Source organism: Salvelinus alpinus, chromosome 26 (genome assembly GCF_045679555.1).
Source record: "Salvelinus alpinus chromosome 26, SLU_Salpinus.1, whole genome shotgun sequence".
Classification (NCBI taxonomy): domain Eukaryota; kingdom Metazoa; phylum Chordata; class Actinopteri; order Salmoniformes; family Salmonidae; genus Salvelinus; species Salvelinus alpinus.
Genome location: NC_092111.1, coordinates 5,515,764 through 5,542,084, shown reverse-complemented (window position 1 = coordinate 5,542,084; position 26,321 = coordinate 5,515,764). Strand labels below are relative to the sequence as shown.

The window sequence follows — 26,321 nt, the reverse complement described above, 5'->3', positions numbered from 1 at the left end:
AGTATGTAGGGGAAGATGCCACCTCAATCAAAATATAGGCCCTAATTTGAGGGATCAGAACAACTCTCACTATAAATCCACTCCATGACATTGAAATTCTTCCTCTCTTCTGTCTGTCAGATGACCTGTATGAGATCATGTCCAGCCTGCCAGAGAGCGTAGTGTACTCCTGTACACCTTGCAGCCAATCACAGCCCGGCTCCTGGAAGGATGAGCTGAAGGACAGGCTGAGGGCGGGGCTAGAGAAGGTGCTGGCCAACCTCCTTTCTGACTCCTCTGCCCAGCACCTGATCACCTGCAGGGAGGTACGGACTGCCTCCATCACAGTAGAGTCATCAAGTAGTCACGAGTCAGACATACTTTCGCTCTGTATCCAAAAACAACTAAAATGTTTAGACTGTCTTATCTATTGTATATCCCTCAACGCTGACCCTCTGACAGCAGTCTCCATGTACTATGCTGTTATTTCCCCTGTAGTGTGAGGAATCCACCGAACCAGATGCTTTCAGGGACAAACACCAGCCCATCTGCGACCTACATGCCGTGGGTCAAAAATTTGAAGGGCGACAGTACACTTCACTGGTGAGATACCTCAGTCCTTTTTAAACATTTGAATTATGCCACATGAAAACTATTTAGACCTAGAGGTTGTCGATTTTGCTCTCAGGGCATCAATATTCTACTCTTTTCAGACCACATTCTGGTCACTTTCTACAGTCACTGCCTTCAGAAAGCATTCACACCCCTTGACTTTTCCCACATTTTGTTGTTACAGCCTGAATTTAAAATGTATTAAATAGAGCTTTTGTGTCACTAATCTACACACAATACCACATAATGTCAAAGTGGAATTTTGTTTGTAGAAAACTCTAGAAATTATTAAAGAATTAAAAGCTGAAATGGTTTGAGTCAAGTATTGACTTTGTTATTGCACGCCTAAATAAGTTCAGGAGTAAAAATGTGCTTAACAAATCACATAAGTTGCATGGACTCATTCCGTGTTCAATAATAGTGGTTAACATGGTTTTACCCCACACACATCTGTAAGGTCTCTCAATCGAGTAGTGCATTTAAAGCACAGATTCAACCACAAAGACCAGGGATGTGTTAGGTTTTAAATTAACCGAGTAAAAACTCACGGACGATTGTTAAAGCTCAAACCAAGTTTATTCCCCCAAAGGGTCAGACAGCTGATCAGACAAAGACATGTTTCCACCAGCACAAGTATATACACCCCCCTTTAGGTGGAGTCTCCTCCTCCCCTATAAACATTACATCTTTGTTGCTAGGCAGGAAGTTAAGTGATGCGGGCAGTAAACTGTTCCTTCTCCCTTAACCTAACCTGATTCCTCACCAATCCATATCTCTCCATCCTTATCAGTGACTGACTGAAACCATGTGATTACCTTTACTTTTTTCAGTACATTCCAAGCTTAATTGCCTCCACCATATACATTCCTCCTACAGATAACCATTAACTTCTGGTGTAGAAACCACACTATGGCACTCTTCATTTCCATAGGATACCTGATGATAAACAATATTTCAAGTTTAGGAGTCAGAACACGTCAGTCGTTTTTTTCAATACCTCGCAAAATAGAACACCGATTGGTAGATTTGTCACATGCCCCGAATACAACCAGTGTGGCAAGACTTGAAAATGGTTGTCTAGCAGTGATCAGCAATCAACTTTTTAAAATAATAATGGGCAAGTATGGTATAATCCAGGTGTGCAAAGCTCTTAGAGACTTAACCAAAAAGACATCGCTGTAATTTCCGCCAAAGGTGCTACTACAAAGTATTGACTGGGGGGTGTGTATACTTATGTAAATTTGATATTTCTGAATTTCCTTTTCAATGAATTTGCTAACATTTATAAAAACGTTTTTACTTGGTATTGTGGGTGAAAATAATTATATATTTAAGCCATTTTGCATTCAGACTAAGCAACGATGTGGAATAAGTCACATTGTTGTTATAGTCTGAAGGCACTGTCTACATTTTGGTCATTTAGCAGATGCTTTTATAGCTCATATAGACACTCTAATATTACAGTAAATTTAATCCTATGTGTTGTGATAATTGCGTTGTTTGCTCTATAACCTGTTAATTCATATGCCTTGCGACTGTGATATATAGGCCTAAAGGCCGAGACAATAAGAAGACAGTGGCAGAATCACACCTTTTTTGTTTTATCTCAAAACCGTATAGCAACCTCTGTCCAGTGAAGTCCACAAAGCATATTGCATGTACAGTAACAGACAGTACATGACCTACAGCAGGTTAATGCTTCCTACATGTTCTGACCGCTAAACAACTATTGATTTAGAACACAGAGTTACCACAAGTCACAAAGAAAACAGGAGGTGCTTACACTATTCCAGCACCATTTATTTAAACTTCCACATCATCAAATCACCTCCGCTTAGTCTAACACAGTGACAAATAAAAGATACCAAAAACAAATTTAGTCTAATCAACGTAAGCTGTGGCTGTCGATTGTTCTGATTTTTATGTGTGCATGTTCGTGCAAGTAGAAAAAACATGACTCGCTCTACTTGTAGAGAAATGCCAATGCCATCCTCTTTCATGTTGAAGAAACGGTCTAACTCTGTCAAACAGTACACACTTTATTTTTTGTTGTCCTAGGCTATCTGGCTAAAATGCTTGCTCGCTACCCTAACTTCAATTCATGGGCAACGTTAGCTAGTTAACATTACCCTTCTACATCTAGCTACATATTGAACTTCCAGCCTCTCGGGCCAGGGGCACAACAATAAATTAGTTAATGGTTGGATCAGAATTGATGTTATAGTCATTGGCTAGTACGGAGAATTAAGTAAAACCACACATCCAAATCCCTGTTTCCATCCATGGCTAATTTAGGAAAGGGCACATTTTTAGCTAGGTGACGTATGCTCTCAATGGGATTTGATAGGATGCCAAATCCAAGCTGGCTTCCCTTGACACTTATTTTTGTTGGTGCGCCAGGACCATTCACAGTTCCGCTTGCTCAGTTTAGCTGAATGCTGATTGGCAATTTTTTTTGTTATTTTTTTTGTCAAGGGAGGTCAGATGCTCGCTGGCTTCCCTTGCCTTGAATGCTACGGGCGGCAACAATGTCATACTCGTTTGGACCAGACAGCATCAGAAAGTTTGCCTACACGTAGAGCGACAGAGGGGCGCTGTTTCGCTCGCTCTGATGCTTTTTCCTGTGAAATGCATTCAGCTTCTTGCGAATTTAAGAAACATTATGAAGCGCAGAGACTAAATATATATTTTTGGAGGGGGGAAGCCTGGCTTACCATGGCATCCATTAATACACACCACTGCATCCGTCTCCAAAACTTGACAATGTTCTTCCTTTTCTTTTGCACATCATCATCTGCACATCTATCACTCCAGAGTTAATGCTAAATTGTAATTATTTCGCCTCTATGGCCTATTTATTGCCTTACCTCCCTAATCTTACTACATTTGCACACACTGTACATATACTTTTTATATTGTATTATTGACTGTACGTTTGTTTGTGTAACTCTGTTGTTTGTGTCGCACTGCTTTGCTTTATTTTGGCCAGGTCGCAGTTGTAAATGAGAACTTGTTCTCAACTGGTTAAATAAAGGTGAAATGTAAAAAAAAATCTGCTTTTGTCAAACAATCAGAAATCGTTCCATGAGGATGTTGTCATGGTGATGAGGAAGTGGTTGAAGGAGGAGGAGTCTCTCCCTGAGGGCCTGAGTCCCACCTGTTTGGCCAGGTCTCACTACCTGAAGGTTAGTAGAAAGACCTTTCCTCCATTAATGCTATAGACATTGTTATGGGCCATACTTGGCCAAATCATTATTGTTTGTTTGCCTATTTACTCAGATTAGTAGTGTCCGCATTCACAAAATAGATTTTCTGAGCTATTTGATTAATTTTCTTTTGCGTATTGACTCCCCTTAATGATGTACAAAGATCACTCACTGAGTATATCTGTCCTTTCAGTTGCTGGAGGAGACTTTCAGTTGGTTTCATAGCCAAGATCAGAAAATGTGGGACCCACTCTCCAAAGATTTCCCAAGGTAAATGGATACGCTATGTGATATGACTGTGTATGTTATACATTTTGACCGACTCTCACATTTCCGCCAAGAAGATAAGAGAAAGAATCTCCCTGAACAAATCAACTATGACAAGAAATAGTTTTGCCTAAAGATAAAGCAAGCATAGAATACTTGTTTTTAAAAAGCTATCAAAGAATACTACTTTAACCCCCTAGAGTCGATCTCCGCACCCCCATGGGAGTCTTATTAGCTAAATTAATTTGGGCTGATTTCAAGTTTTCATAGCAATCGGTAATCGTCATTTTTGGATGCCAATTATGGCCGATTACATTGCAATCCACGAGGAGACTGCGTGGCAGGCTTAACCACCTGTTATGCGAGTGCAGCAAGGAGCTAAGGTAAGTTACTAGCTAGCATTAAACTTATCTTATAAAAAACAATCAATCTTAACATAATCACTAGTTGACCTTTCTAGCCCCGGCGTTCCGCTAGCGGAACTCCTCCCACATTCCACTGAAAAGGCAGAGCGCGAAATTCAATTTTTTTTTTTTATAAATATTTAACTTTCACACATTAACAAGTCCAATACAGCAAATGAAAGATACACATCTTGTGAATCCAGTCAACATGTCGAATTTTTAAAATGTTTTACAGCGAAAACACCACATATATTTATGTTAGCTCACCACCAAATACAAAAAAGGACAGACATTTTTCACAGCACAGGTAGCATGCACGAAACCAACCAAACTAACCAAGAACCAACCAAACTAACCAAGAAACAACTTCATCAGATGACAGTCCTATAACATGTTACACAATAAATCTATGTTTTGTTCGAAAAATTTGCATATTTGAGGTATAAATCAGTTTTACATTGCTGCTACCATCACAGCTACCGTCAGAAATAGCACCGAAGCAGCCAGAGTAATTATAGAGACCAACGTGAAATACCCAAATACTCATCATAAAACATTTCTGAAAAATACATGGTGTACAGCAAATTAAAGACAAACATCTTGTGAATCCAGCCAATATTTCCGATTTTTTAAGTGTTTTACAGCGAAAACACAATATAGCATTATATTAGCTTACTACAATAGCCTACCACACAACCGCATTCATTCATCAAGGCACGTTAGCGTTAGCGAATAAACCAGCAAAAGATATTAATTTTCACTAACCTTCATAAACCTTCCTCAGATGACAGTCCTATAACATCAGGTTATACATACACTTATGTTTTGCTCGAAAATGTGCATATTTAGAGCTGAAATCAGTGGTTATCCATTATGCTAACGTAGCATCTTTTTCCCAGAATGTGCGGATATTTCTATTAGACTCTCACCTATTCTGACCAAATAGCTATTCATAAACATTACAAAAAAATACATGTTGTATAGGAAATGATAGATACACTAGTTCTTAATGCAATCGCAGTGTTAGAATTCAAAAAATATCTTCAGTACGACATAAGGCTTATGTTATAGCGAGAGAGTGGCCAAAACCTGGGCGCAAAACTACTAGTACACAGTTCGACAGATATATGAAATAGCATCACAAAATGGGTCCTACTTTTGGTGATCTTCCATCAGAATGTTGTACAAGGGGTCCTTTGTCCAGAACAGTCGTTGTTTGGATTTAGAACATAGTTTTTCCCTCTTGAATTAGCAAGCACACTGGCCAAGTCGCGCGAAGCTCTCCATCGTCAACAAACACAACACGCCTAACGTCCCGAAAAAATTTCAATAATCTAATAAAACTATATTGAAAAAACATACTTTACGATGATATTGTGACATGTATCAAATAAAATCAAAGCCGGAGATAGTATTCGCCTATAACGACAGCTTTCCAGAAGGCAATTCCAGGTTCATCTTCGCGCTTTCCAGAAAACAGGAAATGGCGGACACGTCATTCCAAGAGGATTTATTCCACCTCAGACCAAGATAATCACTTCATTTCTTCTCTCACTTCCTCTTGACATCTAGGGGAAGGTGTATGACGTGCATGTATACTCATACGTATCATGCCCATTTATAGGCAGGCCCTTGAACAGAGCATCATTTTCAGACTTTCCACTTCCTGGTCAGAAAGTGTGCTGCCAAATGAGTTCTGAGTTTTACTCACAGACAAAATTCAAACAGTTTTAGAAACTAGAGAGTGTTTTCTATCCAATAGTAATAATAATATGCATATTGTACGAGCAAGAATTGAGTACGAGGCCGTTTAAATTGGGCACGAATTTCCCCCAAAGTGAAAACAGCGCCCTCTGTCCTCATCAGGTTAACTACACATGATTGATGATATTACTAGTTTAACTAGCTTGTCCTGCGTTGCATATAATCAATGCGGTGCCTGTTAATTTATCATCAAATCACAGCTTACTTCGCAAAACGGGTGATAATTTAACAAAAGCGCATTCGTGAAAAAAGCACTGTCGTTGCACCAATGTACCTAACCATAAACATCAATGCCTTTCTTAAAATCAGAAGTATATATTTTTAAACCTGCATATTTAGTCAAAAGAAATTCATGTTAGCAGGCAATATTAACTCGGGAAATTGTCACTTCTCTTGCGTTCAGTGCAAGCAGAGTCAGGGTATATGCAGCAGTTTGGGCCGCCTGGCTCGTTGCGAACTGTGTGAAGATAATTTCTTCCTAACAAAGACCGTAATTAATTTTCCAGAATTTTACATAATTATGACACAACATTAAAGGTTGTGCAATGTAACAGCAATATTTTGACTTAGGGTTGCCACCCGTTAGATAAAATACAGAACGGTTCTGTATTTCACTGAAAGAATAAACGCTTTGTTTTCGAAATGATCGTTTCCGTATTTGACCGTATTAATGACCTAAGGCTCGTATTTCTGTGTGTTTATTATATTATAATTAAGTCTATGAATTGATATTTGATAGAGCAGTCTGACTGAGCGGTGGTAGGCAGCAGCACGCTCGTAAGCATTCATTCAAACAGCACTTTCCTGTGTTTGCCAGCAGCTCTTCGCAATGCTTGAAGCACAGTGCTGTTCATGACTTCAAGCCTATCAACTCCCAAGATTAGGCTGGCAATACTATAGTGCCTATAAGAACATGACGCCCAGACAGCCAATCTGAAAACTTCTGTCTGTAGCGTACGAACAGTTCGGGCTACACACTAATATGACCCCTTTGTGGAAAGGTGAGACTCTCAAGAACACATACATGTTCTGTTGCTCTAGGACGCCCACAGGCCTCACAAGACTCATCTGAAGCTCCCCCGTACCAGTTGAAATTGTATTTATTTATATATATGTATATATACAGTTGTAGTCGGAAGTTTACATACACTTCAAGTTTACATACAGTCATTAAAACTCGTTTTTCAACAACTCCACAAATTTCTTGTTAACAAACTATAGTTTTGGCAAGTCGGTTAGGATATCTACTTTGTGCATGACACAAGTAATTTTTCCAACAATTGTTTACAGACAGTTTATTTCACTTATAACTCACTGTATCATAATTCCTGTGGGTCAGAAGTTAAACAGCTTGCAAAATTCCAGAAAAGGATGTCATGGCTTTAGAAGCTTCTGATAGGCTAATTGACATAATTTGAGTCAATTGGAGGTGTACCTGTGGATGTATTTCAAGGCCTACCTTCAAACTCAGTGCCTCTTTGCTTGACATCATGGGAAAATCAAAAGAAATCAGCCAAGACCTCAGGAAAAACTATTGGGGACCTCCACAAGTCTGGTTCATCCTTGGGAGCAAATTCCAAAAGCCTGAAGGTACCACATTCATCTGTACAAACAATAGTATGAAATTATAAACATGATGGGACCACGCAGCCGGCATACCGCTCAGGAAGGTGACATGTTCTGTCTCCTAGAGATGAACGTACTTTGGTGCGAAAAGTGCAAATCAATCCCAGAACAACAGCAAAGGACCTTGTGAAGATGCTGGAGGAAACCCGGTACAAAAGTATCTATATCCACAATAAAACGAGTCCTATATCGACATAACCTGAAAAGCCGCTCAGCAAGGAAGAAGCCACTGCTCCAAAACCGCCATAAAAAAGCCAGACTACAGTTTGCAACTGCACATGGGGACAAAGATCGTACTTTTTGGAGATATTTGGTCTGATGAAACACAAATAGAACTGTTTGGTCATAATGACCATTGTTATGTTTGGAGGGAAAAGGGGGAGGCTTGCAAGCCGAAGAACACCATCCCAAACGTGAAGCATGGTGGTGGCAGCATCATGTTGTGGGAGTGTTTTGCTGCAGGAGGGACTGGTGCACGTCACAAAATAGATAGCATCATGAGGCAGGAAAATTATGTGGATATATTGAAGCAACATCTCAAGACATCAGTCAGGAAGTTAAAGCTTGGTCGCAAATGGGTCTTCCAAATGGACAATGATCCCAAGCATACTTCCAAAGTTGTGGCAAAATGGCTTAAGGACAACAAAGTCAAGGTATTGGAGTGGCCATCACAAAGCCCTGACATCAATTCTATAGAAAATGTGTGGCCGGAACTGAAAAGGCGGATGCGAGCAAAGATGCCTACAAACCTGACTCAGTTACACTTGCTCTGTCACGGAGGAATGGGTCAAAATTCACCCCTTATTGTGGGAAGGTTGTAGAAGGCTACCTGAAACGTTTGACCCAAGTTAAACAATTTAAAGGCAATGCTACCAAATTCTAATTGAGTGTATGTAAACCTTTGACCCACTGGGAATGTGATGAAAGAAATAAAAGCTGAAATCTTTCTCGCTACTATTATTCTGACATTTCACATTCTTAAAATAAAGTGGTGATCCTAACTGACCTAAGACAGGGAATTTTACTAGGATTAAATATCAGGAATTGTGAAAACTGAGTTTAAATGTATTTGGCCGAGGTGTATGTAAACTTCCGTTTTCAACGGTATATATATATATATGTATGTGTGTGTAACACTGTTTAGTGCCAAAAATAAGGGGTTAAGTACATGTAATAAAAAATAAATGATTGTTTCCTGATCTTTCTTATACTGTATCACTCAGATATACAGTGTATTCGGAAAGTTTTCAGACCTCTTCACTTTTTCCACATTTTGTTATGTTGCAACCTTATTCTAAAATGGATTCAATTGTATTTTTTCCTCATCAATCTAAACACAATACCACATAATGACAAAGCAATTTGTTTGAGAATATATATAAAAAATATTGAGACTCAAAATTGAGCTCAGGTGCATCCTGTTAACATTGAGCATCCTTGATGTTTCTTCAACTTGTAGTCGACCTCGAAACAAATTGATTGGACATGATTTAGAAAGGCACACATTTGTCTATATAAGGTCCCACAGTTGACGGTGCATTTCAGAGCAAAAACCAAGCCATGAGGTCGAAGGAATTGTCCGTAGAGCTCCGAGACAGGATTGTGTCGAGGCACAGAACTGGGGAAGGGTAACAAAACATTTCTGCAGCATTGAAGGTCCCCAAGAACACAGTGGCCTCCATCATTCTTAAATGGAAGAAGTTTGGATCCACCACAACTCTTCCTAGAGCTGGCTGCAGTCCCAAACTGAGCAATCGGTGGAGAAGGGCGTTGGTCATGAAGGTTACCAAGAACCTGATGGTCACTCTGACATGGCTCCGGAGTTCCTCTGTGGAGATGGTTGTGCTTCTGGAAGGTGCTCCCATCTCTGCAACACTCCACCAGTCAGGCCTTTATGGTAGAGTGGCCAGACGGAAGCCGCCACTCAATTAAAGGCGCATGACCGACCGCTTGAAGTTTGCCAAAAGGCACCTAAAGGACTCTAAGATTCTCTGGTCTGGTGTAAATAAGATTGAACTCTTTGGCCTGAATGCCAAGGGTCATGTCTGGGTGAAACCAGGCAAACCTGGCACCATCCCTACTGTGAAGCATGGTGGTGGCGGCAGCATCATGCTGTGGGGATGTTTTTTAGTAGCAAGGACTGGGAGACTAGTCAGGATCGAGGGAAAGATGAACTGAGCAAAGGACAGAGATCCTTGATGAAAACCTGCTCCAGAGCGCTCAGTACCTCAGACTGGGGTGAAGTTTCACCTTCCAACAGGACAACGTCCCTAAGCTCACAGCCAAGACAACGCAGGAGTGGCTTTGGGACTCTGAAGTCTCTAAGTGTCCTTGAGTTGCCCAGCCAGAGCCTGGACTTGAATCCGATCAAACATCTCTGGAGAGACCTGAAAATAGCTGTGCAGCAATGCTTCCCATCCAACCTGACAGCGCTTGAGAGGATCTGCAGAGAAGAATGGAAGAAACTTCCCAAATACAGGTGTGCCAAGCTTGTAGCTTTATACCCAAGAAGCCTCAAGGCTGTAATCGCTGCCAAAAGTGCTAAAACAAAGTACTGAGTAAAGGCTCTAAATAGTTATGCAAATGTGACATTAACTTCTAATTTTTTAAAACCTGTTTTTGCTTTGTCATTATGCTGTATTGTTGTGTATATTGTGTATATTTCTTTTTTATAAAAAAAAAAAATATCAATTTTAGGTTAAGGCTGTATCGTAACACAATGTGTGAACAGTGAATGGGTCTGAATACTTTCTGAATATGCACTGTATAACAGACACTTCAGAACAAACTTCCTTTAGATTTTTTTGAGGGGGACTATTTGTTGTTCCATGTAGTGAATCAAAGTTATTCAATGTGCTTGTATAGGCTAATATCATTAAGGCCAAATAATTCAATAATTGTTTTATATATTTCTTTGATACTTCAAAGGGTCTTAAAATTCTAAATCAAATAGCAAAATGATCCTAGGTATGACCTAATTAAAACAATTCCAGATACAAAGTATGTAGACACCAAATGAATGGATTTGTCTATTTCAGCCACACCTGTTACAGACATGCAATTGCCATAGACAAACATTCAATGTGGCACCATCATAGGATGCCACCTTGCCAACAAATAATTTCAGAGAATGCTACCTGCCCCAATACATGGTGCCAACTGTAAAGTTTGGTGGAGGCGGAATAATGGTCTGGGGCTGTTTTTCATGGTTGGGGCTAGGCCCCTTAGTTCCAGGGAAGTGTAATCATAACGCTACAGCATACAATGAAATTCTAAATGATTCTGTGCTTCCAACTTTGTGGGAACAGTTTTGTGAAGGCCATTTCTTGTTTCAGCATGACAATGACCTCGTGCACAAAGTGCGGTCCTTACAGAAATGATCTGTGTGGAAAAGATCTGTGTGGAAGAACTTCAAAGGCCTGCACAGATCCCTGACCTCAACCCCCATTGAACACCTTTGGGATGAATTGGAACGCCGACTGCGAGGCAGGGCTAATTGCCCAACATCTGTGCCCGACCTCACTAATGCTCTTGTGGCTGAATGGAATCAAGTCTCCGCGGCAATGTTCCCAACATCTAGTGGAAAGCCTTCCCATAAGAGTGGAGGCTGTTATAGCAGCAAGGGGGACCAACTTCATATTAATGCTCATGATTTTGGAATGAAATGTGTGATGAGCAGGTGTCCACATATTTTTGGTCATGTAGTGTAGCTTAGTAGGAACCCCCCCTCACTCTTCAGGCTTAGACTGTTTAGTGCCAAAAATAAGGGGTTAAACACAAATATTTCCTGATCTTTCTTAAATCGAATTTTTTAAATTTATATTTTAAATTATTTAACCTTTTATTTAACTAGGCAGGTCAGTTAAGAACAAATTCTTATTTACAATGTCGGCCTACACCGGCCAAACCCGAACGACGCTGGGAAATTGAGCCACCCTATGGGACTCCCAATCACGGCCGGTTGTGATACAGCCTGGATTCGAACTAGGGTGTCTGTAGTGACGCCTCTAGCACTGAGACTCAGTGCCTTAGATATAGCACAGAGACTTCCAAACAAACTTCCTTTTAGAATATTTTTTTTTGTGTGTGTGGGGTGAATAGATTATCTGTATTGAATCTTATTCGTTGTGTTTGTATGTGCTAATAGCAGTAAGGCAAAATACAATTTTTCTTATATGTTTGCTACTTAAATGGGTCGTACAATTCCCAAATCAAATAGCTAAATCATCCTTGGTATGACCTTAAAACAATTTCATATAGCTTGCAGCACGCCTCCTTCCCCTGACTTAGACAGGATTTAGACTCTTATGGGTTAAAAATTCTCTGTTGCTGAGCAAGTCTGCCCCCTCTTCTGTCTCAGTGGTATGCTCCCCGAGGCAGTTCTTCCTCCATCTATGGAGCACAGCTATGCACAGTGGCTGGAGAGGACGTACCAAGTTACCAGGGGTTCAGGGTTTCTCCTGCAAGGGAACAGCATCCCTCCCCCATCCTCAGTCACCACCCATCAGCCCTGGGCGCTGGAGGGCGTCCCACTCAAATCCCAAGGTATGTAGTCTATGGCTGTTTCCCAAATAGAGAGTCTGGTCATAGGCATAGGGCTATGGTCAACTGTAGTGCACTATACAGCTCTGTAAATTAAGAGACCACTGCAGAATGATCAGTTTCTCTGGTTTTACTATTTATAGGTATGTGTTTGGGTAAAATTAATTTAAAAAAATTATTCTATAAACTACTGACAACATTTCTCCCAAATTCCAAATAGAAATAGTGTCATTTAGAGCATTTATTTGCAGAAAATGACAACTGGTCATAAATAACAAAAAAGATAGTGTTGTCAGACCTCGAATAATGCAAAGAAAATGAGTTCATATTCGTTTAAACAACACAATACTCGTGTTTTAACTTAGGAAGTGTTCAGAAATCATAATTTGGTAGAATAACCCTGATTTTCAATCACAGCTTTCATGCGTCTTGGCATGGAGCATTGTCCTGCTGGAAAAACCAATCCTCGGAGTTGGGGAACATTGTCAGAGTAGAAAGAAAAGTTTTCTTCCAGGACAGTGGGTGCGAGACCTGGAAATGCCTACTAGCCACAGTGTCTCGCACCCACTGAAATTTGGTGGAGGATCGGTGATGATCTGGGGGTGCTTCAGCAAGGCTTGAATCGGGCAGATTTGTCTTTGTAAAGGACACATGAATCAAGCCACGTCACGTACAAGGTTGTCCTGGAAGAAAACTTGCTTCTTTCTACTCTGACAATGTTCCCCAACTCTGAGGATTGGTTTTTCCAGCAGGCCAATGCTCCATGCCACACAGCCAGGTCAGTCAAGGTGTGGATGGAGGACCACCAGATCAAGACCCTGTCATGGCCAGCCCAATCTCCAGACCTGAACCCCATTGAAAACCTCTGGAATGGGATCAAGAGGAAGATAGATGGTCACAAGCCATAAAACAAAGCCGAGCTGCTTAGATTTTTGCGCCAGGAGTGGCATAAAGTGACCCAACATCAATGTGAAAGACTGGTGGAGAGCATGCCAAGACGCATGAAAGCTGTGATTGAAAATCAGTGTTATTCCACCAAATATTGATTTCCTAAGTTGACACATTATTGTGTTTTAAAATTAATAGGAACTCATTTTCTTTGCATTATTCGAAGCCTGACAACAGTGCATTTCTTTTTGTTGTTTTGACCAGTTGTTATTTTCTGGAAATAATGCTCTAAATTATCTAAAAATGTTTATTTGGAATTAGGGAGACATGTCAATAGTTTATAGAATAAAACAAACATTTTAACTTTAACCAAACACATACCTATAAATAGTAAAACCAGAGAAACTGATCATTTTGCAGTGGTCTCTTAATTTTTTTCCAGAGCTGTGTTAGGAATAGGGTGCCATTTGGGACAAAGCTTATGTCCTAGTCTTAAAGCAGACATGTAACCCCATTCACCAGCACAAGAAGATCTTTGTAGTGTGTAAAGAAATTGAGTGCAATGACTGATTTCGCATTTCCCTTGATCCTAACAATGTGAATGGTCAATTAAATAATTCATGTGTTTGGTGTATCTTGTCTAGGTACAAATGGTGCTGTAACCGGTGCCCTGGAACTCGACCGGACCAAAGATGAGAGGCAGTGTGCACTCTGCCAACAGTGTGGTGACGCCACACCCAACGTGAGTTCTTCTGCCCACCTCTGTACAGATCCCACTCAGTAAAACCGGATATCATACATAATGCATTCGGAAAGTATTCAGACCCCTTAACATTTTGTTACGTTACAGCTTTATTCTAAAATGGATTAAAAAAGTCAAATCAATCTACACATAATACCCATAATGACAAAACAGGTTTTTAAAAATGAAATATCACAGTATTCAGACCCTTTACTCAGTCAGAGATTACAGCCTTAGCTCTTCTTGGGTATGACGCTGCAACCTTGGCACACCTGTCTTTGGGGAGTTTCTCTCATTCTTCTCTGCAGATCCTCTCAAGCTCTGTCAGGCTGGGGAGCGTCGCTGCACAGCTATTTTCAGGTCTATCCAGAGATGTTCGATCGGGTTTAAGTCCGGGCTCTGGCTGGGCCACTCAAGGATATTCAGAGACTTGTCCCGAAGTCACTCCTGCGTTGTCTTGGCTGTGTACTTAGGGTCGTTGTCCTGTTGAAAGGTGAACCTTCTCCCCAGTCTGAGGTCATGAGTGCTCTGGAGCAGGTTTTCATTGATAATCGCTCTGAACTTTGCTCTGTTCATCTTTCCCTTGATCCTGTCTAGTCTCCCATTCCTTGACACTGAAAGTCATCTCCACAGCATGATGCTGCCACCACCATACTTCACTGTAGGGATTGTGCCAGGTTTCCTCCAGACGTGACGCTTGGCATTCAGACCAAAGAGTTCAATTTTGGTTTCATCAGACAAGAGAAACTTGTTTCTCATGGTCTGAGAGTCCCGAGGTGCCTTTTGGCAAACTCCAAGCGGGCTGTCATGTGCCTTTTACTAAGGAGTGGCTTCTGTCTGGCCACTCTACTATAAAGGCCTGATTGGTGGAGTGCTGCAAAGATGGTTGTCCTTCTGGAAGGTTCTCCCATCTCCACAGAAGAACTCTGGAGCTCTGTCAGTGACCATCAGGACCTTGGTCACCTCCCTGACCAGGGTCCTTTTCCCCCGATTGCTCAGTTTGGCTGGGCGGCCAGCTCTAGGAAGTGTCTTGGTGATTCCAAACGTCTTCCATTTAAGAATGATGGAGGCCAATGTGTTCTTGGGGACCTTCAATGCTGCAGACATTTTTTTGGTGCCCTTCCCCCAGATATGTGCCTCGACACAATCCTGTCTCGGAGCTCTACGGACAATTCCTTCGACCTCATGGCTTGGTTTTTGCTCTGACATGCACTGTCAACTGTGGGACCTTTTATATAGACATGTATTTCTTTCCAAATCATGTCCAATCAATTGAATTTACCACAGGTGGACTCCAAATTGTAGAAACATCTCAAGGATGATCAATGGAAACAGGATGCACCTGAGCTCAGTTTCGAGTCTCATAGCAAAGGGTCTGAATACTTAGTTGAAGTCGGAAGTGTACATACACTTAGGTTGGAGTCATTAAAACTAGTTTTTCAACCACTCCACAAATTTCTTGTTAGCAAACTATAGTTTTGGCAAGTTGGTTAGGACATCTACTTTGTGCATGACACAAGTAATTTTTCCAACAATTGTTTACAGACAGATTATTTCACTTATAATTCACTGTATCACCATTCCAGTGGGTCAGAAGTTTACATACACTAAGTTGACTGCCTTTAAACAGCTTGGGAAATTCCAGAAAATGATGTCATGGCTTTAGAAGCTTCTGATAGGCTAATTCACATAATTTGAGTCAATTGGAGGTGTACCTGTGGATGTATTTCAAGGCCTACCTTCAATCTCAGTACCTCTTTGCTTGACATCATGGGAAAATCAAAAGAAATCAATCAAGACCTCAGAAAAAAAATTGTAGACCTCCACAAGTCTGGTTCACCCTTGGAAGCAATTTCCAAACGCCTGAACGTACCACGTTCATCTGTACAAACAATAGTGCACAAGTATAAACAGCCTGGGACCACGCAGCCGTCATACCGCTCAGGAAGGAGTGAAAAGTGCAAATCAATCCCAGAACAACAGCAAAGGACCTTGTGAAGATGCTGGAGTAAACAGGTACAAAAGTATCTATATCCACAATAAAACGGGTCCTATATTGACATAACCTGAAAGGCCGCTCAGCAAGGAAGAAGCCACTGCTCCAAAACCGCCATAACCGCCAAAAAAAAGCCAAACTACGGTTGGGGTCAAAGATCGTACTTTTTGGGGAAATGTCCTTTGGTCTGATGAAACAAAAATAGAACTGTTTGGTCGTAATGACCATCGTTATGTTTGGTGGGAAAAGGGGGAAGCTTGCAAGCTGAAGAACACCATCCCAAACGTGAAGCACGGTGATGGCAGCATCATGTTGTTGGGGTGCTTAGCTGGAGGAGGGACTGGTGCACTTCACAAAATAGATGGCATCATGAGGCAAAAAATTGTGGATATATTGAAGCAACATCTCAAGACATCAGTCAGGAAGTTAAAGCTTGGTTGCAAATGGGTCTTCCAAATGGACAATGATCCCAAGCATACTTCCAAAGTTGTGGCAAAATGGCTTAAGGACAACAAAGTCAAGGTATTGGTGTGGCCATCACAAAGTCCTGACATCAATTCTATAGAAAATGTGTGGGCAGAACTGAAAAAGCGGGTGCGAGCAAAGATGCCTACAAACCTGACTCAGTTACACCAGCTCTGTCAGGAGGAATGGGCCAAAATTCCCCCAACTTATTTTGGGAAGCTTGTGGAAGGCTACCCAAAACATTTGGCCCAAGTTAAACAATTGAAAGGCAATGCTACCAAATACTAATTGAGTGTATGTAAACTTCTGACCCACTGGAAATGTGATGAAAGAAATAAAAGCTGAAATAAATCATTCTCTCTACTATTATTCTGACATTTCACATTCTTAAAATAAAGTGGTGATCCTAACTGACCTAAGACAGGGAGTTTTTACTAGGATTAAATGTCAGGAATTATGAAAAAAAATTGTTTAAATGTATTTGGCTAAGCTGTATGCAAACTTCCGACTTCAACTGTATGTAAATAAGGTATTTCTGTTTTTTTATTTTGAATACATTTTTTAAAATTACAACGGTTTTCGATTTGTCATTATGGGTTATTGTGTGTAGTTTTCTGAGGATATATGTATATATTTTTATCAGTTTTTAAATAAAACTAATGTAACAACGTGGAAAAGGGGAAGGGGTCTGAATACCCTCCGAATGTATTAGTGTTTCTCTTTGAGTTCCTCCAACAGAATGTAATGTTATGACGATAACTACTGTTCCCTGAAGGAGGGAAACGACGTACAATGGGGGAGTCGCACTCTCGTAACATCGGCCGAAGTATCTAAAATCTGACAAGGCCAATGAAATTTGCGCCTTGCTGGAACCCCCTCATTCCACAGTTGATAAGCGTGAGGCTCGTATTCATTCCTTCAATTGATAAAGCCTCACAAAAGTATGTGATGATGCCCGACTCGCCGCAGCACAAATATTTCCTACAGTCAACTCTTTAAACAACGCCAGAACCCTGGTGGAGTGGGCACGTACACCGCTAGGTAATCCTTGCTGCAATATTTCAGGGAGATGGCCTCCACAATCCAGTGGGAGAGACACTCATTGGTCACTTTCAGTGCCTTCAGAAAGTATTCACACCTAGGGCTGTGGCGGTCACGAAATTTTGTCAGCTGGTGATTGTCAAGCAAATAACTGTCAGTCTCACGGTAATTTACCGTTTAATTAACAAACACATTTAGCATCTTCTGCATCTTCTGGCTTCCACGCACAGCCTACAAGCCACTGATGCAAACCTTTGAAACATCTACCTTTTTTTTTAAAGTCTAAAGCCATGTAATATAGCCTACACCTTCACAATAAATTAAATTTATTTTAGACAGGTCTAAAGAAGCATGATTTGAAGAAAATGTGGTCTTATTTCAGAACAGAATTTGCATACTCTGAGTTGGCCTGATGTGGCTATGCCAAATGGCTGTGGGCTACACTAGTTCATTTAGCAGACAAGATTTGCTTAGAATTCCGTGGCATTATTTTATAATATGAAGAATACAATTGAACAAAGCTGATTTAAAATATAAATTATATTTTCTCCAAACGATTTGATGGAGGGCGCACATGTGGCTATTCTGTGTTGAGCGGTTAACAAAGAAATACCTATTCCTATATGCTTAATTTAGAGTTACATTAATTACTTTAGTTGTTCTACAAACGTTGGGCTATATGTTTAGATCTTTTAATACATTGTAATGCTGCATAATGCGACTATGATTTGAAAAAAAGTCACTTGAAAGGCATATTTTAGTTTTTATTTCACCTTTATTTAACTAGGTAGGCCAGTTGAGAACAAGTTCTCATTTACAACTGTGACCTGTCCAAGATAAAGCAAAGCAGTGCGACACAAACAACAGAGTTACACATGGGATAAACAAACGTACAGTCAATAACACAATAGAGAAGTCTATATACAGTGTGTGCAAATTAGGTAAAATTAGGGAGGTATGGCAATAAATAGGCCGTAGTGGCGAAGTAATTACAATTTAGCAATTAAACAATGGAATGGTAGATGTGCAGAAGATGAATGTGCAAGTAGAGATACTAGGGTGCAAAAGAGCAAAAAATAAATAACAATATGGGGATGAGGTAGTTGGATTGGCTATGTACAGGTGCAGTGATCTGTAAGCTGCTCTGACAGCTGGTGCTTAAAGCTAGTGAGGGAGATATGAGTCTCCAGCTTCAGGGATTTTTGTAGTTCGTACCAGTCATTGGCAGCAGAGAACTGGAAGGAAAGGCGGCCAAAGGAGGAATTGGCTTTGGGGGTGACCAGTGAAATATACCTGCTGGAGCGCGTGCTACGGGTGGGTGCTGCTATGGTGACCAGTGAGCTAAGGCTGGGCTTTACCTACCTGGAGCCAGTGGGTTTGGTGACGAATATGAAGCGAGGGCCAGCCAACGAGAGCATACAGGTCGCAGTGGTGGGTAGTATATGGGGCTTTGGTGACAAAATGGATGGCACTGTGATAGACTGCTTCCAATTTGCTTGAAAGGCATGAGCTCTGCTTTGTTTTTTGCTCAGGCTGTACACACTTCATCAGTCACTCATTCACAATTTGACAAGCACTTCACTGCGGCATTCCGAGGTGCATGTTGAAGATATTGGAAGAACTGTCCACATTTACTTTTCGTCAGCCAACAAGATGAGAAGGTCTAACGAACAGCAAAAGCACTAGTCTATGTTAATCTACTATCCCTCATAATAAAACGTAGGCCCAAATTAAAACAACCACTAGCATTTCTTACGCGATGTGGCTGACGCAACAGATCAGAACGTTTAGCTTAAAATGTTGATAAACTATTAAGCTATTTCTTCGCATTATAAGCGCAGCAATGCGCACATGGTAGTAGGCTGTAAGTGCGAATGTTCCATTAGCAGAAAACGCCATTATCAAAAGTGATCGCAAATGCAATTATGCATGTAATGCTTTTATTATAAAGGTGCATATTTATGGTGTAAATGATTTCCCCCAAACTTGAAACTCGTGCTGCTTATGTATGCCAGTTAGGCTCTACACCCCTTGCAAAGTGGATTATGCTTAATTTTAAGAAGTTTTTTGGCCACTTTAGTTGTGATACAAACGTTAACACATATATGCCTATCGGAGAGGTTATATGAGGTGTGCGACCAAATAATAGAAAAATTGGCAGCAAAAAGGCATTCACAAGCGATAGGCTAATATTAGCACCCATCAGACTATTCTTGATTTAATCTGGTCTTTACTCATACTAAATAATATATGTGTGAAATGTTTTATTTAGAACGAACCATTTATTATGCACCTGTATCGAAACAGGCAGCGGGGAAAAATACATGTCATCTATGCATTTATATAGTGAATGGAAGGACGCTTTTCCCGTGGTTCATTTTCATGCCAGCCCGGTAGGCTTATAGTCCTGTTGTAAATATAAACAATGTGCTTAATATTAGGAAAGTTGAGAAATAAATATAGTAGGCCTAGCCTATAGAAAGCTGATGGGATCCTCCTCTTTTTAAGAGGCCATCCCTCTGTTTTCTCCCTCAATTGCATAGCATATAGAAATGTTGCGCAACATGAGCTCTCATTGAGTGTTTGATTAGATTTTCGATTACATTTGCATTGTCAGAGTGATTAGAGGGGCAATAGACTGCTGAGTACCAGGTAGTTAGCAAGTTTGGTGGGCTGCTAATGACCATCAGAGCTTGGAGAAGCCTAATTACAGCGACTTAAAGGTCACGTGGAATCAGACTGCCTTTGTGACTGGTGACCGCAGGTGTGGCGGTAATACGGTCACCGCAACAGCCCTATTCACACCCCTTTTGACTTTTTTCAATTTTAGTTGTATTATTTTTTAATCGATTTTCAATTGAGTTTTTTGGTCACTGGCCTACACACAATAACCCATAATGTCCAAGTGGAATTATGTTATTAGGACATTTTTACAAATTAATAAAACATTTAAAGCTCAAATGTCGTGAGTTCAAGATTTAAAAATGAACTCGTTCTGTGTGCAATAATGCTGTTTAACATGCTTTTTGAATGACTACCTCATCTCTGTACCCCAGACATACAATTATCTGTAAGTTCCCTCAGTCGCGCAGTGAATTTCAACATGTGTTTCCAATCACATGTTGGATGCTGCATCAATACACCCAGTCACTACAACAATACAAAACAGTTCAAAGTTTAATGGCTGTGAAAGGAGAACTGAAGATGGATCAACAACATTGTAGTCACTCCACAATACTAACCTATTTGACAGAGTAAAAAGGAAGCCTGTCCAGAATACAAATATTCCAAAACATGCATCCTGTTTGCAGCAAGGCGCTAAAGTAATACTGCAAAAAACTGTGGCAAAGAAATGTACTTTTTGTCCTAATTACAAAATGCTGTGTTTGGGGCAAATACAGGACATTACTGAGTACCACTCTCCGTATTTTCAAGCATAGTGATGGTTGCATCATGTTATGGATATGTTTGTAATCGTTAAGGACTGGGGAGTTTTTCAGGATAAAAAATAAACTGAATGAATCTAAGCACAGGCAAAATCCTAGAGGAAAACCTGGCTCAGTCTGCTTTCCACCACACAATGCAAGGTGAATTCACATTTCAGCAGGACAATAACCTAAAACACAAGGCCAAATCTACACTGGAGTTGCTTACCACGAAGACATGGAATGTTCCTGAGTGGCCAAGTTACATGGCAAGACCTAAAAATGGTTGTGTTGCAATGATCAACAACCAATTTGACAGAGCTTGAAGAATTTGGAAGAATAATGGGTAAATGTTGCACAATACAGGTGTGGAAAGCTCATAGACTTACCCCAAAAGACTCACAGCTGTAATCAAATGTGCTTCTACAAAGTTTAGACTTTTCAATAAATTTGCAACTTAAAAAAATAAAAAAAAAAACACTGTGATAATGGGGGTATTGTGTGTAGATGGGTGAGATGTTTTGTTTAATATCCATTTTGAATTCTTGCTGTAACACAACAGAATGTGGAATAAGGGATAGGAATACTTTCTGAAGCCACCGTAACTGGACGTCCATTCAATGTGCATGGGGAAGAGGATCTTCAGATCCAGAGGCTTGAAGGGGGAAGCACACAGTTTCTCCAAAACCAGAGGCAAGTCTCATTTGGGCGGTCTGAGACGATGTACACCTTTCAGTAACCGCGCAAACAGGGGGTGGGCCCCCGGTTGTAGCTCTGTCAATTCCCACGTGAAACACTGAGATAGCGGCCATGTCCACTTTTAAAGTGGAGAATGCCCGTCCCTGCTCAAAAAGCTCCTGTAGTACATAAGGATAGCCCTCACAGAGCACTGAAAAGGAACAATCCCTTTTATCTTGACCACAGCTCATACGCTTGCCATTTGTATGCATACAGCCCTCTCTTGGAGGGTGCCCTTGCAGACTAAATGGTAGCAATAGCATTCGGAGGTAAACCTCTTGTCATCAGATTGGCCATTCTCATATGAATACGATTTCTGGCCTGTGCGCCTGGGACAACAGGTCCCTGCACAACGGGAGTGGCCACGGATCCCCGCCTATAAAGCGAATGACCTCAGCGAACCATGGCTGCCATTGGTGCCAGAGCCGCCTCCACCAAAATATTTGAGGTGAGAGGGACAAGCTAAACGGGAGGACCAAAAACTCGTAGGGTATCACCCCGTAATGGAACCTCTGAAACTTTCTGTGACTGGGAGACATGAAAGTACGCTTCCATTAGGTTGATGGTGGTGAACAAATTGCTGGGACGCACGGACCGTAATAGCCTCTGATTTGTGAGAATGTTGAATGTGTGAACTCTGAGATGCTTGCTGAGGTCACGTAAGTCTAGAACGGGGCGTAAAGTCCCGACCCCTTTCCAGAACCAGGAAATACCGGCTGTACCAGCCATCCTGGATCCGACATAGAAATCGTATTGCCCGCGTCTGGAGACGGGAGGATATTCCCTCCCTCAAAACGGGCGCTGAGGCCTCCGAAACAGTCAACGTTTTGACGTCGCTGAAGCATGGGGGAAATGCAGCAAATTGTAGCCTGTACCCTGACGTCAATGTTCGCATGATCCAGGGCAACACTGCGCATGCGCGCCATTGGTTGGAGCCGACAGCGAGCCTCCCGTCAAGTGTAGACTGGGAGATATTGGTTATTTTTCCCTTTCCACCACTCTCAACCACCACGTGTATAAATGTGGAGAAGGGACATTTTTCATTGTACCCACACGTGGGAGATGCAACACTTTTGTCACCTGTGAACAGTGTGGAACTTTCGTTTGACACAACTGTTTGTGCCAAGGTTTGCCTGAAGCCCGGTCCACTCTGGGTTCAGGGGCTCTGGCAATCAGTGAAGTACCCCGATTTGCAGTGCCCCTTGGGGGTACTTCTGTCACAACAAGCGTCAGTCGGTTTAGGCGGTAAGATGCGTCCCAATAACCGGCTGGCACCCAGCACTGGACAGCACCCATTAAACATTTACCCAGGAGAAAACCGCTATCATGAAGGGTGTCATAGGTACCAGTGCCACAGCGCCTTGTAGCCCAGCTGGAAAAGGGACAGACTGCTCTGAAAAACTGATCCCTTCTGTGGTAAGACGGGTGATTTTGTAATTGAATTTAATTCACAGGGATGCAACCAATCGCTTATAGAACCTATAACCTGTATCACTAAGCACCTCGTAGGGACTAGTGAGCTACAGGCAGGAATCAGCAATGAATCCCAGTAGTGAGCCACCTATGGGTGAGTGCCCCCTTATGGACTTGAGAGCGAATCGCCCAATTTATTATTCTCACCCTGGGAGATTGATATAACCCTTGAACCCTGTGAACACCAAGGAACGCAGGATAACAGAGGAGGCTTTAAAAATTGACTAGCTTCCAAAATAAGTTGTGCTTCCGTGAAACTGTTTAGCCTGGATGAAGCCCAGTCCCTTTTGGGCACAGGGGTTGAGCGATATGGCTTAAAAATATTGAATTAAAAAAATTAAATGTATGGGCTATTCACGATATACATCTAGATTTGTTTGTTTTCTCTAAATAAGCTTTGTTGTACTATTTTAAAGGTCAAATGCACCGCATATCGACCAGTCGTCAATGATCAAATTTATTCAAGGCTTGTGAAATTATACCTAGGCTATAAGCTTTCCACAACCATAAGACCCACTAATGTCATTATTTTATCAAAATACACTGAACAAAAATATAAAAGCAAATTGCAACAATTTCAAAGATTTTACTGAGTTACTGTTTATATAAGGAATCAGTCAATTGAAATACATTTATTAGGCCCTGATCTATGTATTTCACATGACTGGGAATATAGATATGCATCTGTTGGTCACAAATACCTTTAAAAAAATGTATGGGCGTGGATCAGAAAACCAGTCAGTATCTGGTGTGACCACAATTTGCCTCATGCAGCGCAACACATCTCCTTCACATAGAGTTGATCAGGCTGTTGATTGTGGCCTGTGGAATGTTGTCTCACTCCTCTTCAATGGCTGTGTGAAGTTGCTGGATATTGGTAGGAACTGGAACACGCTGCCGTACACCTCGATCCAGAGCATCCCAAACATACTCAATGGGTGACATGTCTGGTGAATATGCAGGCCATGGAAGAACTGGGACATTTTCAGCTTCCAGGAATTGTGTACAGATCTTTGTGACATGGGGTTGTGTATTATCATGCTGAAACATGAGGTGATGGCGGCGGATGAATGTCACCACAATAGGCCTCAGGATCTCATCACGGTATCTCTGTGCATTCATATTGCTATTGGTAAAATGCAATTGTGTTCGTTGTCCGTAGCTTCTGCCTGCCCATACCATAACCCCACCGCCACCATGGGGCACTCTGTTCACAACGTTGACATCAGCAAACCGCTCGCCACACAACGTCATCTACCCGGTACAGTTGAAACCGTGATTCATCCGTGAAGAGCACACTTCTCCAGGGTGCCAGTTGCCATCGAAGGTGAACATTTGCCCACTGAAGCCTGTTAAGACGCCGAACTGCAGTCAATTCAAGATCCTGGAGAGGACGACAAGCACGCAGATGAGTCTCCCTGAGATGGTTTTGACAGCAGAAATTCTTTGATTGTGCAAACCCACAGTTTCATTAGCCTTCTGATGATCCCGCAGTTGAAGAAGCTGGATGTTGAGATCCTGGGCTGGCGTGGTTACATGTGGTTGTGAGGCCAGTTAACCGGCCTGCCAAATACTCTAAAACTGTCGAAAGCGGCTTATGGTAGAGAAATCAACATTCAATTCTCTGGCAACAGCTCTGGTAGACTTTTCTGCAGTCAGCCTGCCAATTGCACGCTCTTTCAACTTAAGACATCTGTGGCTTGTGTGACACAACTGCACGTTTTAGTGGCCTTTTATTGTCAACATTTCTGGGATCTTTTATTTCAGTTCATCAAATATGGGACCAGCACTTTACATGTTGTGTTTATATTTTTGTTCAGCATAATTCAATATATCGCCCAGCCCTACACAAGGGGCTCTGGCAATGGCTGACGTAGCACCCTGTTTGGCCGTAACCAAACGACCCAATCCATCTCCACGTCCTGTAGCCAAGGTACAGGCACCTGGGAGAGGAAGTCATTATCGTTAACACCAAGCCCCTTAAAGAATGCTACACGATTGTCAAGAGAACATGCGCTGAGAACTAGTAGGGGAACTGTGCAAGCCGTCTTCTAATCTCGCACACAAACTGATTCATCCTGAGCATGCGCTGAGACGCACAAGATGACAAACATGAGTATATTTTAATTAATTGGGTCAAGGTCGGGAACACGAACCCGGCTTGTTGGCTTTTTTAGTTTCGGACTCGTTTGTCATATGTATTGCTATAGCCAGGCTTAGGAATCTGAAGAATAACTAATTGTTTGTGATTTGGGAAACTTATGAGAACCATACAAACTTCAGCACACAACGTTCAGGGGGAGAGCACACTACCACTAAGGGACAGTTTAGTTGGCACAACGTAAGGTTGTCTCGTGTTCCAATTGTTTGTTTTAGTAGTGCGAATCGTTGCTGTTCACATCAAGGTGAAGAGCGGAATAACTGAAAGAGTGAATCGGAGTCTTACGCTTATCACCTGTGGAAGGAGGTGCTTTCAGCGAGGCGCAGATTTCATTGGCCCTGTCAGACGCGAGAGTGCGACTCCCCCATAGTATGTTGTACTGAAGTTAACTGACTGAAAGGGAACACATCTCAACTAATCATCAAGCACTTGACTAGTTGAATTACGTCTGCTTTTATGCTACAACAAAAATGTATTCTATTTGGGAGTACTCAAGGACCGGAGTTCTATCGTGCATCATTCCGACAGTAATGGTATTACCAGCTATTGTCTCAGGTCTGTTCTAAATCTGAATGTCCTCGTCTTTATTTTAGGACGCGGGCAGACTGCTGTACCTGGGGCAGAACGAGTGGGCCCACGTTAACTGCTGCCTGTGGTCTGCTGAGGTGTACGAAGACAACGGAGCTCTGCTCCAAGTACACAGTGCTGTCTCCAGGGGGCGCCACATGGTAGGAATGCATAGAAATTCACCATAGTTGCATCTCAAATGACCAGGGTCCTATATAGTGCACTATTTTTGACCAGGTCCCATAGTGCACTATGTAGGGAATAGGGTGACATTTGAGACACCTCCCACATATCAAAGCTGGAGTACGTCCTTACCCGATTGGCTTTGTATTCAGGCATAAGTATTCAATTGCCCGTTTGTAACATTGTCATAAGATATCAACTTTATTGTTCCAAAGAGAGAATTGTCAAGTCTGCTATGCCCA

At 41.6% G+C, this 26,321-nt stretch overlaps 1 protein-coding gene across 2 annotated transcripts in view; it reads left to right on the top strand.

Moving 5' to 3' along the window:
• LOC139554265 (histone-lysine N-methyltransferase 2B-like) overlaps positions 1–26,321 on the top strand; it is a 65,907-nt gene that overhangs the window by 26,408 nt on the left and 13,178 nt on the right. For both annotated transcript variants that reach the window (XM_071367025.1, XM_071367024.1), the window contains exons 17-23: positions 121–305; positions 478–582; positions 3,666–3,776; positions 3,991–4,067; positions 12,219–12,403; positions 13,933–14,030; positions 25,923–26,057. In XM_071367025.1, coding sequence (XP_071223126.1) covers positions 121–305; positions 478–582; positions 3,666–3,776; positions 3,991–4,067; positions 12,219–12,403; positions 13,933–14,030; positions 25,923–26,057 — 896 coding nt within the window. The remainder of the gene's footprint in view (positions 1–120; positions 306–477; positions 583–3,665; positions 3,777–3,990; positions 4,068–12,218; positions 12,404–13,932; positions 14,031–25,922; positions 26,058–26,321) is intronic.